General features: G+C 40.9%; 1 protein-coding gene across 1 annotated transcript; it reads right to left on the reverse strand.

The window, feature by feature from the left end:
* Window positions 1-182: 182 nt before the first annotated feature.
* On the reverse strand, window positions 183-14466 carry LOC118394668 (tyrosine-protein kinase Lyn-like). Its single transcript, XM_035788107.1, has 13 exons — window positions 14332-14466; window positions 8569-8705; window positions 8212-8266; window positions 7949-8054; window positions 7465-7563; window positions 7205-7308; window positions 6830-6979; window positions 6508-6660; window positions 3256-3438; window positions 2911-2987; window positions 1927-2080; window positions 1478-1609; window positions 183-1096 (listed from the first exon to the last, which is right to left on the reverse strand). Exons 2-13 carry the CDS (start codon window positions 8698-8700, stop codon window positions 894-896), a joined length of 1548 nt encoding a protein of 515 aa, XP_035644000.1. The 5' UTR covers window positions 8701-8705; window positions 14332-14466; the 3' UTR covers window positions 183-893.
* Between the last annotated feature and the right edge of the window lie 1604 nt (window positions 14467-16070).

A 16070-nucleotide genomic window follows, 5' to 3' on the forward strand; every position in this document is an offset into this window, starting at 1 on the left:
TTTTTTCTTCTCAGCACTGAACGCCCTGGTATCAATATCATCTTCCGTGTTTTTGAAGTCCATCAACTCTTAATGATCTGCTCCGGAAATCAATTCCATCTTCAAATGACATCACACACAACCCCTGGAGACCTTTTGAAACGGCTGACACGCTCTACTACTTAAACCACGACCTGGACAAAAATGGTTGATATTTTATTGATTTAGGTCTTTTTGCATTTATTCAGAGCACAGTAATCACACACATGGTCATGTCACTCACATCAATCTCATTGTAAAAAACAACACAACAAATATACGTCACATTAGTAACTTGTTAGACTCTTGTGACAGCCTTAATATTAATACGATTAAACAGAAACATGAACATAGTCCAAAAGACAAGCTGCTTAATATCAATGAATGTACCTTAATGTAACAGCTCAAATAAAAATAGACCTTTAATAGTACTGGTCAATCTGCTGATTGAATTCAACAAGCTATGGCTAAAGTTATAATAAATATGTGGTAAATTGTACATGTTGTGCTGTTCAATGTGCTGATTCTTTTTCGTGTTTGCAACAGATTCAGTACATTTTATTAATGTGATCATTCTCTGTAAAAAGCCTGCAGTACATTAGTAGGTTTATACTTCAATATGAAGTTGAACTCAAAGGTGAATCTTTAGCTTGCTTAACAAGTAAGTAAGCAGTAAACGTGTCCGACAATATCTCTCTCTGCGGAATAACCGATTTGTTTTGCTGGTGGATTGAAGAAACCGGAACATTAGCAGACATTTTACACCCCAAACTGCACTCTATTCCCTATACAGTCCACTACTTTTGACCATAGAGCCCAACAGTAGTGCACTATTAAGGGAATGGGGTGCCATTTGGGACTCAGACATTGACTTCCTACTGCTGTTGTTGGTACTGTCCCTCAGTGGCGGTATAAAAGTCATCCAGGACACTCTGGATGTAGTCAAATGTGGGCCTGTCGTCTGGCTTGCTCTTCCAGCAGGTGGTCATGATGTCATAGAGCTCGTTGGGACAGTTCTCAGGGCGGGGCATTCTATAACCTTTCTGCACTGATGTCATCACTTCACCATTGCTCATCCCTGAAAAAGGAAAACAGGAACAGAAAGAATCAGAAGTGAGAAGAAGCAGTAACTCTGAATAGCAGGTCGACCTAAATTGAAAGAAGCAAACATGACCGATTCTTATGTGGGGAATATGGTTGAGCAATAGTCAGATTTTTGGTATTTGTTAAGGCATCAAAATAAATGCCATCACAGCAAAGACGGAGGTCTTTTTCTGGAGAAAAAATCTCTATGATCTCTTGCAACATCTTTCATAAACCAGAAGATGGCGATAAATATCTGTGCTCACCTATTATTGAGTGCATTCAAGCTCCAAATTTTGCAGCATGTGGGGAAATCAGTCTTGAGTAGTTAGTCTTAAATATGAACGTGTTTGTGTGTAAGGTTGCATGTAATTACCTGGATAAGGTATTTTTCCATAGGTAATGATTTCATACAGGAGGACTCCGAAGGACCACATGTCTGATTTGATAGTGAAGGAGCCAAAGTTGATGGCCTCTGGTGCTGTCCACTTGATGGGAAACTTAGCTCCTGTAATGGACAAACAGAGTTTCAGAGTGGCGAAAGAGTTTCTGACACTGATATAGGAGGAAAAACAAAGTAACGTTACATGCTTGGATTGCTGACAGAAACGTTCTTGTACAAACCAGGCCTGTATTAACTATGCAATATGCGCTGATAGCAGTTTTACTTCTGACATTGCTGATATTGACCTCTGCTTCCTGATTGGCATGATTTTTTTTTTTTTTTTACCACAGCCACGAAGTTAACACTGGCTATCATAAAAACATTTTGGCCAGTGTAATACTGTACTGACTAATTCTAGCATACACAGACTGGAAGCTTACCCTCTCTGGCTGTATACTGGTCATCCTCGATGACTCTGGCCAGACCAAAGTCAGCTATTTTACAAAGCAAACTCTCAGACACCAGGACGTTGGCTGTTCTCAGGTCACGGTGGATGTAGTTCTTTTTCTCAATGTACGCCATGCCCTCTGCAATCTGAAAAAGGATGACATTTCCCCCCAGGGATTAATGAAGTACCTAAAATGGAACTCAATTGAGCACTCTACCCATCTCTGTAGAGTTTTCAGACTCTCTGACTGACTTGTGTTGTTGTTCCCATAAAACAATACTGAAAAATGGTTATTAACTAGACTCCTCCTCTTCTGACAAAAATTCAGTATGGTAATTTGCAATGCTGCATAACATAGTTAATGTATGTGTTTTACGTCTGGTTAGAATTGAATTAGCTACCAACCATTTGACTTGGTTAGTACTCAACAATTTTAAGTGAGCTGAGCTGAGTGGTTGTCCAATTGCGGAAAGGGACGACTGTTTAATTTAATAATTGGCATCCTCTTTCACTTTGTCTAAGAGGATATGCAACTGTGGTTTGATGCAGTTTTCCCCAGAACTGACCATACCTCTGTCAATGATCTAATTTAAAGTTTATTCTGAATTTACCACAACCGGTGTACTGACATGGCATGAGGAATTTTGGTTTATTTTTCTTTTTTTTTTTTACTTCTTTGGGGAGGCACGTTATCAATGATACATGTTAATCATCATTTTGTGTATTGACTTTGATTGAAGCACATTTCTTCTTCTTCCATGAGAGACTCTGATCGGTGTGTGTGAGGGACCACTGGATGTTCTAAGTTTGTTGCAACTCATTTGTTAAGTGAAACAAAAACCATGGTGTTCTGTTCCTCTTTCTGGTTGACCAATGGAAAAAGTGACATCGCATCTATTTCTTAAAAGGAAACGGTCTATAAAGAGCAATGTGCTTAATCACTGAGACCGAGAGATGTAAGAAGAACATGCATTACCTGTGCAGAAAAATCGATTAGCTTCGGTAGCTGTACTTTGCAGCCCGTCTCACTTTTTAAGAAATCTAAGAGGCTACCTACAAAAGGTAAAGAAACAAAATTGAGGGACAGAAACCAAACCAATGAAAATATAGGTGATTACAGAACACTTATGTAACTTATGTAACATCAAATGGTATGTATTGATGAAAACAGTCCATGCTGGCCACATAAACAGTGTTTGAAACCAAGAGGTCTGTCTTGTAGGAATTGGTGTGTGTGTGTGTGTGTGTGTGTGTGTGTGTGTGTGTGTGTGTGTGTGTGTGTGTGTGTGTGTGTGTGTGTGTGTGTGTGTGTGTGTGTTACCATTGGACATGTACTCTGTGATGATGTAGATGGGCTCGATCTTGGTGACGACGGCGTAGAGGCGCACCAGTCTGTCGTGTTGCAGGGTCTTCATGAGGTTAGCCTCCTCCATGAACGCCTCCGCTGACATGGTGCCTGGCTTCAGCGTCTTCACTGCCACCGTGGTCGTGTTGTTGTAGAACGCTGCAGGAGGGATTTGCTCAGTATGAAGTGTAGCTCGATAGAAATTGTACTGTTTTCTGACCTCTAGGGCCACCTGCTGTATCTTTTTGTCTTTTTTATTTGAATGACATTTTGATTGGAAGATTTGACATAAACTGGTGACATTGAATGCATACTGTCTCACGTGATTTAGCAACAAGGGAACCAATGCCAGTACTAAGCAGTGTTGTTGGACTCAAGTCCAGATTTTTATGACTCGTAACTCGACTTGCTACATACTAGCTACAACAGCAAATGTTAGAGAGCTGTATTATATATTTTAGCCTTACAAATGTGCAACAGTATAATGAAATGTAGCTGTATAAAATGGTTGGACAGCAACGTATGGGACTACCAAGGAACTTGTGACTCAACTCATGACTTGAGTATAAAGGACTCGGACTCGAAGACTAGGGACTTTTGGACGCGACTCGAGTAGTGCACATAGTAAATGCTCAATAAATATAATTGAGGACTTAAGCTGTAACAGTTCACAAAACAGTTTTTTTGACAGAGCTAAAAGTAGACAGCGAGGACTAATTTATCAATGAGTATAAAAACGTGGGTATTTATACACACACTTTCCCATGAAGTTCAAATTGTTTCTCCGTGCTCAACTTCTGTTCTTATTGTTCGTTTGTGGGGAAGGGGAGTTTGATTATAATAATGGTAGGTTAATAAAAACATTCAAACGTAGGCCTAATCATAAAAAAAAGAAACATTTTCTTACTTTTTAACTCTGCATTGTTGGGAATGGGCTCGTAAGTAAGCATTTCACTGTAAAGTCTACATCTGTTGTATTCGGCACATGACCAATACATTTTTATTCGATTTTTGCTGAAGAGTTGTTTAAGTTTACATCCCAAATGGCACCATATTCCCTATATAGTGTACTACTGCTGACCAGTGATCATAGAGCTCTGGTCAAAAGTAGTGCACTGTGTAGGGAATAGGGTGCCATTTGGGATGCATCCTAATAAAGTTAGTATATTTCTGACTAACCAGTGGAGTTCAGTCCAAGTTTGAGCATTTTGAACCCTCCATCCAGAATAGCATTTCTTTATCACATAATTCTCCTTCAACTCTGTGTTTCCACCGTGCTAGCTGAACAAGCCCTGAACACCCCCATCTAAGCCTCTTTTAATTCCACCTTGTTTTTTATAGAGAAGAGGAGACTAAACTCTCCAGAGACCTAACAAATGCAAGGAGGTGAATGAGAGGAAACGGGACTTTCGACGGCTCCATCTGGCTGGCTGGCTCACTGTGCCATAGGAAAAACCCTTAATGCCAAAGAGGTCAAAGAAAACGAAGCAAACATCTTCGCGCAGTACAGGAGGCCCTACAGTCCATTTGTATATTTGAAATGCCAACAATTTCCTGCAATTCATCAAGGCCGAGGTGCGGGAAGGTAACACATGAATAATAACGAAATCCAATGCAAATTGGAAGTCAGACACACTCATTTCCTCTACAGATGCCTCTGATAACAGCGCCAACAGTTCCTAGTACCAGTACCATCCCTCCTCTCTCTAAGGCTGCTAACAATCTCATAGAGACAGAAAGATCAACATTTGACTATAGCTGTCTGTCTCAGCTGCCCAACCCCTGATACTATCACTTTAATGTGTTTTAATTGTATTAAAAAAAGCAATGGAGTGGGCCTCCCGAGTGGCGCAGCGGTCTAAGGTACTGCATCACAGTGCTATAGGCATCACTACAGATCTGGGTATGATCCTGGGCTGAATCACAAATGGCCATGACCGGGAGTCCCATAGGGCGGCGCACAATTGGCCCACCATCATCCGGGTTAGGGGAGGGTTTGACCGGGGGAGGGGGGGCTTTACGTGGCTCATCGTGCTGTAACGACTCCTTGTGGTGGGCCGGGCACCTGCAGGCTGACCTCGGTCGTAAGGGGAACAGTGTTTCCTCCTACACATTGGTGCAGCTGGCTTCTGGGTTACAAAGCGCAGTTTGGCCGGTCATGTTTCGGAGGACGCATGACTTGACCTTCGCCTCCCATGCCCGTTGGGGAGTTGCAGCGATGAGACAAGATTGAAATTGGGGAGAAAAAAAATGTGCAAGCCAGTCAAGTTCTTACATGTGGATCTCGACAAACCATTTCTGAATGGACCTCGCTTTGTGCACGGGGGCATTGTCATGCTGAAACAGGAAAGGGCCTTCCCCCAAACTGTTGCCACAAAGTTGGAAGGACAGAATCGTCTAAAATGTCATTGTATGCTGTAGCATTAAGATTTCCCTTCACTGGAACTAAGGGGCCTAGCCCGAACCATGAAAAACAGCCCCAGACCATTATTCTTTCTTCACCAAACTTTACAGTTGGCACTATGCATTGGGATAGGTAGCATTCTCCTGGCATCCTCCAAACCCAGATTTGTCCGTTGGACTGCCAGATGGTGGTGCGTTATTCATCACTCCAGCGAACACGTTTACACTGTTCCAGAGTCCAATGGAGTTGTGCTTTACACCACTCCAGCCGACGATTGGCATTGGGCACGGTGATCTTAGGCTTGTGTGCGGCTGCTCGGCCATGGAAACCCATTTCATGAAGCTCCCTTACAAACAGTTAGTTTGTCAGTTATTGTGCTGACGTTGCTTCCCCAGGCAGTTTGGAACTCGGTCGAGAGTGTTGCAACCAAGAACAGATTATTTTTATGCGCTACGCACTTCAGCACTCTGCAATTCCGTTCTGTGAGCTTGTGTGGTTTACCACTTCTTGGCCGAGCCGTTGTTGCTCCTAGACGTTTCCACTACACAGCACTTAGAGTTGACCGGGGCAGCTCTAGCAGGGCAGAAATTTGACAAACTGACTTGTTGGAGAAGTGGCATCCTACGACAGTGCCATGTTGAAAGTCACTGAGCTCTTCAGTAAGGCACTTCTACTGCCAGTGTTTGTCTATGGAGATTGCATGGCGGTGTGCTCGATTTTATACACCTGTCAGCAACGGGTGTGGTTTAAATAGCCGAATCCACTAATTTAAAGGTGTGTTCGCATACTTTTGTGTATATATAGTGTATCTTTCATTGACTCACCCATCCACACTTCTCCAAACTGTCCTGCTCCCAGCTTCTTCACCATCTTGATGGACTCCTTGGAGATCTCCCAGGCATCTTTGTCCCATGGCTTCTGAGCTTCGGGTTTATCACACGGCTTCTCCAGCTTTCGACACAGACCATCTGATTGTTCTGACAATCACACCACAAACTGATGTTGAGACATAGCAGCATGGCCTTACTATATTATTTAGACATTATATTCTATTAGTAAATAGAGAAGTTGAAGGAAGCCAAGAGAAAATTAAATGTCTTAGTTTTGTGCAACATTACAGGTGGGCTCAAATACAGTGGTACTCACTGTAATAATGTTTTATCATGCTACCAATGTCAGGGAATGTGATTTTAGGAGAGATGTAGAAGCCTCCGTTATCCAGCGTGCGGATCTTATAATGTTTTACAGCGTTTATTCCCTGGGCATCCACATCTCTGATAGACATGGAATAACTTCCTGATGAAGAGAAACACAATCACTATCACACTCATACATTCAGACATCCAAATGCAATACAGTGAATAATATATAAAATAATAATATTTTCCATTTAGCAGCTGCTAAATTTAGCAGCTTTTATCCAAAATGACTTAGTCAAGCGTGCATAAATTATTTGACGTATAGGAACTATGGACAAGTTATTTTCATTAGAGAGACATAGTTTATCCAGTGGGTCCTTACCTTTTGATGTCTCACTCTCACGAATGAGGTAAGAGCCTGCTTTGTTAGCAGGGGCCAAAAGTTGTCTTTCTGCGTCCTTCCTTGTAATATCTTTGAAAAACCATCTACGCGGAAGACAATATTATAGTGACACAATTTATACATCCAATCTTCCCCTGAAATGAATGAAATAACAGCTATGTGCTTCTATTAACAGTTCATAGAAAGCCTTGTTGGCTCTGAGAGAAATGTGCAAAAGTCATTATGATAACGACACTCACTCCTCTGTCTCCATGGTGTTGGCCTCGGCAACATAATTGGAGGGTATGAACCCTTCTTTCTTAGTGGTCAGAGACCTAGCCTTCCACCATTCACCATGCCTGAAAACAGTTATGATTCATGATGTCAATGAAGGAAGGGACACAACAATCTACTCTTAGGGGAAAAAAGGGTTCCAAAAGGGTTATTCGGATGCCCCCATAGGAGAACCCTATTTGGTTCCGATGAGAACCCTTTTGGGTTCCATGTAGAACTCTCTGTGGAAAGAGTGCTACATGGACCCCCAAAGGGTTCTACCTGGAACCAAAAAGGGTCCTCCTATGGGGACATCCAAAGGTTCTAGGTTCTACTATTCAATGATGACACTGTAAATCATCTTTGTATAAAATGCTTGCGCAAACAATATTCCTCTTAGTCCAACATTGTGTTGGTTTAGGTATAAAATCCAACACACTGAAATGTAATATATGGAGAACAGGCACTTACTCTTCAAGAACCTTAAGCCTTTCGCCCTTCTTGAATCCCAAATCGTCTGCATGTATTGCATCATATGGGTATATTGCAATAGCTATTTTACCAGACTCGCTTTGCTCTGTGTTAGAAAAGAGAGACAGTGGGAACACACTTCTCTTGCAATCAAATGTTATTGGAATATTGCAATGCACTGCAAAAGAAATGGAACCATCATACAATATTTGCTCTGCATCATTACTGTAACAATGTGTGATAAAGAAATGCAACAAGCATACCTTCCATTTTCATGAATACCTGACCAGGCAGGAGACCTCCAGGAGGTGAGTTACGCTGTATCAAGATATCATTTCGTATCAGAACTTCTGGACAGTAGTTTGACAAAATGTTATGGCGTTATTGTGCTAATCTATGAAAAATAGTTTGCATCTAAGGTGAAGAGATGGTGAAAGATAGAAATGTGTGCTATTTCACCCATTTAAATTTTTAAAAATTAATAATAATAACTTGGTACACCTTTCAATATTTGAATATTCATCAACAACACACTTGAACCAATTTTGTCAGTTGTTTCCAGGTCAGGGATTTTTGGTAGTGATTACAAAAATACTGTTTCCCCTGAAACTACTACTTACTGTAGCACTTGCTTTAATGGAGGTGCGATCTCTCAAATTTATAGTTTGATCGGGACGTACTGGCTGTCGGTTCTTGCCATCAAGCACATCTCCATTCAGACCGGCATTCAGCTTGGATTTTTTACAACCCATATTGCCTATTGGGATAGACACAGAAGCTAACTTTAATGTATTGACCTCATCTTTCTCATTGGTTCATATCACAGACACACAACATTCGGAACAAGGCTTAACTATTCATGATCTCTATATTCCTGCAAAAGGCCCATAAGGAAAGGGGGATGGGAAACAACGAAGATGACTATAAAGACTCATACATCAAACAGAAGATTAACACTGTGTGTGTGTGTGTGTGTGTGTGTGTGTGTGTGTGTGTGTGTGTGTGTGTGTGTGTGTGTGTGTGTGTGTGTGTGTGTGTGTGTGTGTGTGTGTGTGTGTGTGTGTGTGTGTGTGTGTGTGTGTGTGTGTGTGTGTGTGTGTGTGTGTGTGTTAGAAGTATTCATGACCGACTGTACACAAATGACCACTGCTCATAAATACAGATTACTTGTTATTAAGTAAAGTAGAACTGCAGTAGTTTGGGACTAAGTTACTATGACAGCAGAGTTTCTGACAGTGCACTGATCGGGAGTCAACTGTGCCAATACACTGTAAAATATCTAACTATTTATTTGCTGTAGTATTGATAGCACACAACCTAGCACAGATCAAAGCCTCACTCACTCATTTAACGTTTATTCATTCACAAACATTAACAGGCATTATCAAGTGTTTTTACATGTTTAAAAAAAATGTCCTTCTGCATTGTTAGGCTTGGAGATGACAAATTATTTGATTTTCAGACAGTGCACATACAGAATCTGAGCAACAAGCCTGTATAAACTAAGTATGGATCTTTGATTTAGGCTCTTCGTCTGAACAACTGGGCTCAGTTAGACGTGGTCTCTCGGGAGTTAACCTCTCCTGTACTACACCACTTGATGCAGCGGTGTCTGCAAATGAATTTACACCGCAATATAGAAGCAAGTGGGTTTTGAGCAGCAGTGGTCGTGTACAGAATCTCACTCACTCACACAGTGGAGTTTGGAGCACTATACTGTAAAGGTCACAATCTAATATATGTTACATTGTCTGCTGTGTAGATTAATACCATAGACATAAGATACAGGTAGCGGTTGTCTATCTAACAGCAGAAAACAGGGTTGTACAGCCAGCTCACTGAGGCCAGGGGTATCGCATGATTTTCTGTCACAACACGTTCACACATTCCAATGACAATGCTCCGTGTCCAGGGGAAGCCACATCATGAGCTACAAAATAATATTATTAACACAGTAGGCCTATTGCTTGATCCTAAACTATTGTGTTACTAACACAGAGGGAGAGAGAAATATGGATTTATTAACTAGGCCAGTCAAAATTAGACTGGTGTAAGGTATTCTTCTTCCTTGACGAAACTGAACACATTTGATGTTTCCTCAAACTTTGGACCACTAAAACAAGGCACAACATTCATTTGACCTAATCTTGTCTTTTATGTACCCCAAATGGAAACTAAATCAGAAACTAGATGTACCTTTCAAATTAGAAATGTCCTTGTTTTGCATTGTTATCCAATAATGAACATCTGATTTGCGAACTATGGCATTTGGTTGTACGAATGCACTGTTGTTGAATGATGAGGACAATGCATTAGACCATTGAGCAAATATATATCTATGACTAAAAAAAATCATTCAACACCTCTAGTGCTCTGAATCAAATGCTGAAAAACAAACCCGATCTCTGTTAGGTGCCACAGTGCTGTGGCTGTATTTCTAGATGATGGACAGGATACAGGTTAAAGCTCCAGACAGATTAAAATAACTATACAGAGGCTACGTGCTACTGTGGCTTCTGCACACTTCCTCATTTGACAAGCAACTGCCTTTTGCAAGGAAAAACCCTCTCTGCATAATGTATTTCTCAACCAAGTCTGGGGTTTTGGTTTCATGACAACTATTATTCTATTTTCTTTAGGAATTAATTTAGTTAAACATGCAAAAATTTGAATTACATTGAATAATGTTGAATAAATGCATATATTGATGAAAATAAACGTAAAGATGGAATCCACAGTTGGCGGAAACAGCACAACTGGCCGCCCCACCACCACCACCACCACCACCACCACTGTTGCCTTTGCTGCCGATCTGAGGAGCATTACACAGCAGGTAAAACAAACGCAGCACTTACTGTACTCTATCGCGCGAGCAATGATGTCTGAGGGGGAAAAAAAACAGTGTTTGTTGTTTGCAGTAACTTCTTTTGTTGTTTTAATATTGCAAACGGACGTGGCTGTTTCACCATGAAGGATTCCAGCTGTAAACCATGCCTCACACACTTGGATAGGTCTAGATTAGTGGAGGGCACAGTGCGTGTGGGCCTGTGCACAGCAGGTGTGTCAATCACACCCATAGACTTCGCATCCTTGTACCTGTTCCAATATGGTGTTCATGAGAGCACAGGCATCACCACTGAGGCCATCTCCATTTTGAAGTAGTCCATTTTCTTCTACTACTTCTGAGTTGGCAAACAAACTGAAAGGTTGTATACTGTCACCTGGAGTGGGTTGTTTGAACAAGTATAAAGCCAATTTTGGAGATTTACTGGCAATTGCAGTTATGAAATGTTTGCTCATGAGTATAATTAATTTGCTGATCCCTTCTGGTGACCTGGATGGAATTATGTGACCCTTCCGTAACCCATATCTATCTCGATAACCATGTTTACATGTGCACACTAGTGGAAAAAAGTACCCAATTGTCATACTTGAGTAAAAGTAAAGATACCTTAAAAGAAAATTATTCAAGTAAAGGTGAAATTCATCCAGGAAAATACTACTTGATTAAAAGTCTAAAATAATTTGAGTATCAAAAGTAAATGTAATTGCAAAAATATACTAAAAGTATAGTAAAAGTGTAAATCATTTCAAATTCCTTATATTAAGAGAACCTGATGCCACCATTCTAGTTTTTATTTTATTTACAGAGAGCCAGGGGCATGCTCCAACACTCAGACATCATTTACAGAAAGCCAGGGGCATGCTCCAACACTCAGACATCATTTACAGAAAGCCAGGGGCATGCTCCAACACTCAGACATCATTTACAGAAAGCCAGGGGCATGCTCCAACACTCAGACATCATTTACAGAAAGCCAGGGGCAGACTCCAACACTCAGACATCATTTACAGAAAGCCAGGGGCATGCTCCAACACTCAGACATCATTTACAGAAAGCCAGGGGCATGCTCCAACACTCAGACATCATTTACAGAAAGCCAGGGGCATGCTCCAACACTCAGACATCATTTACAGAAAGCCAGGGGCATGCTCCAACACTCAGACATCATTTACAGAAAGCCAGGGGCATGCTCCAACACTCAGACATCATTTACAGAAAGCCAGGGGCATGCTCCAACACTCAGACATCATTTACAGAAAGCCAGGGGCATGCTCCAACACTCAGACATCATTTACAGAAAGCCAGGGGTATGCTCCAACACTCAGACATCATTTACAGAAAGCCAGGGGCATGCTCCAACACTCAGACATCATTTACAGAAAGCCAAGGGCATGCTCCAACACTCAGACATCATTTACAGAAAGCCAGGGGCAGACTCCAACACTCAGACATCATTTACAGAAAGCCAGGGGCATGCTCCAACACTCAGACATCATTTACAGAAAGCCAGGGGCAGACTCCAACACTCAGACATCATTTACAGAAAGCCAGGGGCATGCTCCAACACTCAGACATCATTTACAGAAAGCCAGGGGCATGCTCCAACACTCAGACATCATTTACAGAAAGCCAGGGGCATGCTCCAACACTCAGACATAATTTACAGAAAGCCAGGGGCATGCTCCAACACTCAGACATCATTTACAGAAAGCCAGGGGCATGCTCCAACACTCAGACATCATTTACAGAAAGCCAGGGGCATGCTCCAACACTCAGACATCATTTACAGAAAGCCAGGGGCATGCTCCAACACTCAGACATCATTTACAGAAAGCCAGGGGCAGACTCCAACACTCAGACATCATTTACAGAAAGCCAGGGGCATGCTCCAACACTGACATCATTTACAGGAGTTAATATGCAGGAGTTAGACTCCAACACTCAGACATAATTTACAGGAGTTAATATGCAGGAGTTAGACTCCAACACTCAGACATAATTTACAGAAAGCCAGGGGCATGCTCCAACACTGACATCATTTACAGGAGTTAATATGCAGGAGTTAGACTCCAACACTCAGACATAATTTACAGGAGTTAATATGCAGGAGTTAGACTCCAACACTCAGACATAATTTACAGGAGTTAATATGCAGGAGTTAGACTCCAACACTCAGACATAATTTACAGGAGTTAATATGCAGGAGTTAGACTCCAACACTCAGACATAATTTACAGAAAGCCAGGGGCAGACTCCAACACTCAGACATAATTTACAGAAAGCCAGGGGCAAGCGCCAACACTGACATTATTTACAAATGAAGAATGTGTGTTTAGTGAGTCTGCCAAATCAGAGGCAGTTGGGATGACTAGGGATGTTCTCTTGATAAGTGTGTGAATTAGGCTATTTTCCTGTCCTCCTAAGCATTCAAAATGTAATGAGTATTTTTGGGTGTCAGGGAAAATGTATAAAGTGAATTAGGAATGTAGTGAAGTAAAAGTAGTCATAAACAATTACCCCAAAAAGCTTGTATCCCGGTTATGAGAAACCTGGATAAAATGCCTGGGATATTCTGATCTTAGACATCTTACGCAGGCTTAGTTACACATATCATGGGTGTTATGTGATGTTTCATCTGATTGTCAAACAAATTACTTCAAAAAGTAGGCTACCTGCACAGTTTGATCCACCATAATTCCATTACAATTAATTTTGCTGATACTCCTTACTGGACCATATAACCTACAATTAAACACGTTTCTGATAAGACTTCAGTTTGTCTTTGGTGCATATTTTATGTGTTTGAAATACTGTCTGCTTGCACAGCATTGTCAAAGATAACACATTACAAGTGCATTCAGCATTTTCTCAAGAGATGATGAAAAATCATTCTCCACTCCTGTTCCTGAGACATTAACATTTATTATATAAATTTACTGCAAGAAATGCATAATTCTGCAGGAGTTAGGCTTAATCAGTGTTCATATTTTAATTACTATTCCATTTAACCCATATGAACTTAAATTATGAATATTCTGTTTATTCATGGGACAGGGATACTCATGAGCGAGATATCAAAGTTGCATGTAAACCGTTTATCCCGAATAAGACGTTAAGCGGGATATGAGCTACTATTCAGAATGCTGTGCGCATGTAAACGTGGTCACAGACCACACCATCGGGAAATCTGAGCCGGCTGGAGGAGGTGATGGGAACCTGCTTTTAAAACCCCATATTTTTCGGAAATAATGTGTCACTTCCTAAAACATGCAACATTTTAAACATAGGCAACACCCTGGTTTGTACAGACAGACCAATTTCTTTAGACAGATGTTTAAGAACAATTTTAACTTGTGCATTCGGCTCAGTGGACCGTATTAAAAAAAAAAAAATGTATAGCGAAATGTGGACAACGTTCCCAAACAAATTGACTAGCGTAATGTTTATAGAAATACAATTAAGACTTGTTTGATTAAAAAAAACTATAGACAAAAAAAATAAATAATATAGAACACATAATAATATAGGCTAGAGTTACCTGTCAAATTTCACTAGTTGGAGAAGCGACTGAGCGGCTAATTCAAATAAAGACAAATGTTAGTAATCCTCAACTTTCGTATGTCTTGCTCGTTATTAGAGCTGCCAATGGACTGTGAAATTCAACAGAATGAGGAACTTCATATGCTAAATGGTTGGGATTTTTTTTTTTTACTGTAACTTCCTGGTACAATGTTCCGTTTTGTCCAATGTATTTGCATAATTGCTTACCAACTGAACACATTTGAAAGTCGAGGTCATTTGAGGTCAAAGTCATATTTATTACATTATCTTTATGTACACTGGATTTTTTGTTTTATAAAAATCACAGGTACTACAATGTATGAAATGGACTGAGGGGACATTGTGGAACTGAACAGTCAGCCAAAACAACCTATTGATTTCCCCAGAACAGTGGTTCCAAAACTTTTTATAGTCTGTACCCCTTAAAACGTTCAACCTCCAGCTGTGTCCCCCCTCTAGCACCAGGGTCAGCGCACTCTCAAATGTTGTTTTTTGCCATCATTGTAAGCCTGCCACAAAAATACTATACGATACATTTACTAAACATAAGAATGAGTGAGTTTGTCACAACCCGTCTTGTGGGAAGTGACAGCTCTTATAGAATCAGGGCAAAAATAATACTATAATAATCAATCATTTTGCTCTTTATTTAGTCAACTTAAATATAAACCTTATTTGTTCATCAAAAAGGGGTGCCCGCTAATAGCGTTTCAATCGGTGACGTCACTCGCTCTGAGACCATGAAGTAGTTGTTCCCTTTGCTATGCAAGGCCTGTGGCTTTTGTGGAGCGATGGGTAACGATACTTCGAGGGTGTCGGTTGATGATGTGTGCAGAGGGTCCCTGGTTCGAGACCAAGTAGGGGCGAGGAGAGGGACCGAAGCAATACTGTTACACTTGAAAGGATGTACATAACTCAATGCAATGTTGGGTTGTATTGGAGAGTCTGTCTTAAATCATTTTCCACACAGTCTGTGCCTGTATTTAGTTTATGCTAGTGAGGGCTGAGAATCCACTCTCACATTGGTACGTGGTTGCAAAGGGCATCAGTGTCTTAACGGCGCGATTTGCCAAGGCAAGAAACTCTGAGTGTAGCCCAATCCAGAAATCTGGCAGTGGCTTCTGATTAAATTCAATTTTCACAGAACCGCGTGTTGCAATTTTGATGAGGCTCTCTTGTTCAGATATCGGTAAGTGCACTGGAGACAGGTCATGAAAGGGATAACGAATCCAGTTTGTGTCTTCCGTTTCGGAGAAGTACCTGCATATTTGCGCACCCAGCTCACTCAGGTGCTTCGCTATATCACATTTGACATTGTCTGTAAGCTTGAGTTCATTTGCACACACTAAAATCATACAATGATGAAAAACCCTGTGTGGTGTCCTTGATAATGCAGAAAAAGAGCTCCAACTTCTTAATCATAGCCTCAATTTTGTCCCCCACATTGAATAGTTGCAATCCTAGATTCAGATCATTCAGGCGAGAAAAATCATGAAGATCAGCCAGTCGTGTGAGAAACTCATCACGCAAGTGGTCAGACAAGTGAAAATTATGGTCAGTAAATAAATCTTTAAGCTCTTCTCTCAATTTAAAAAAGTGTCAATAATTTGCCCCTTGATAACCAGCGCACTTCTGTATGTTGTAAAAGCGTTACATGGTTGTTGCCCATATCATTGCATAATGCAGAAAATACGAGAGTTCAGGGGCCTTGTGAAC

This window comes from Oncorhynchus keta, chromosome 15, assembly GCF_023373465.1.
Source record: "Oncorhynchus keta strain PuntledgeMale-10-30-2019 chromosome 15, Oket_V2, whole genome shotgun sequence".
Lineage (NCBI taxonomy): Eukaryota > Metazoa > Chordata > Actinopteri > Salmoniformes > Salmonidae > Oncorhynchus > Oncorhynchus keta.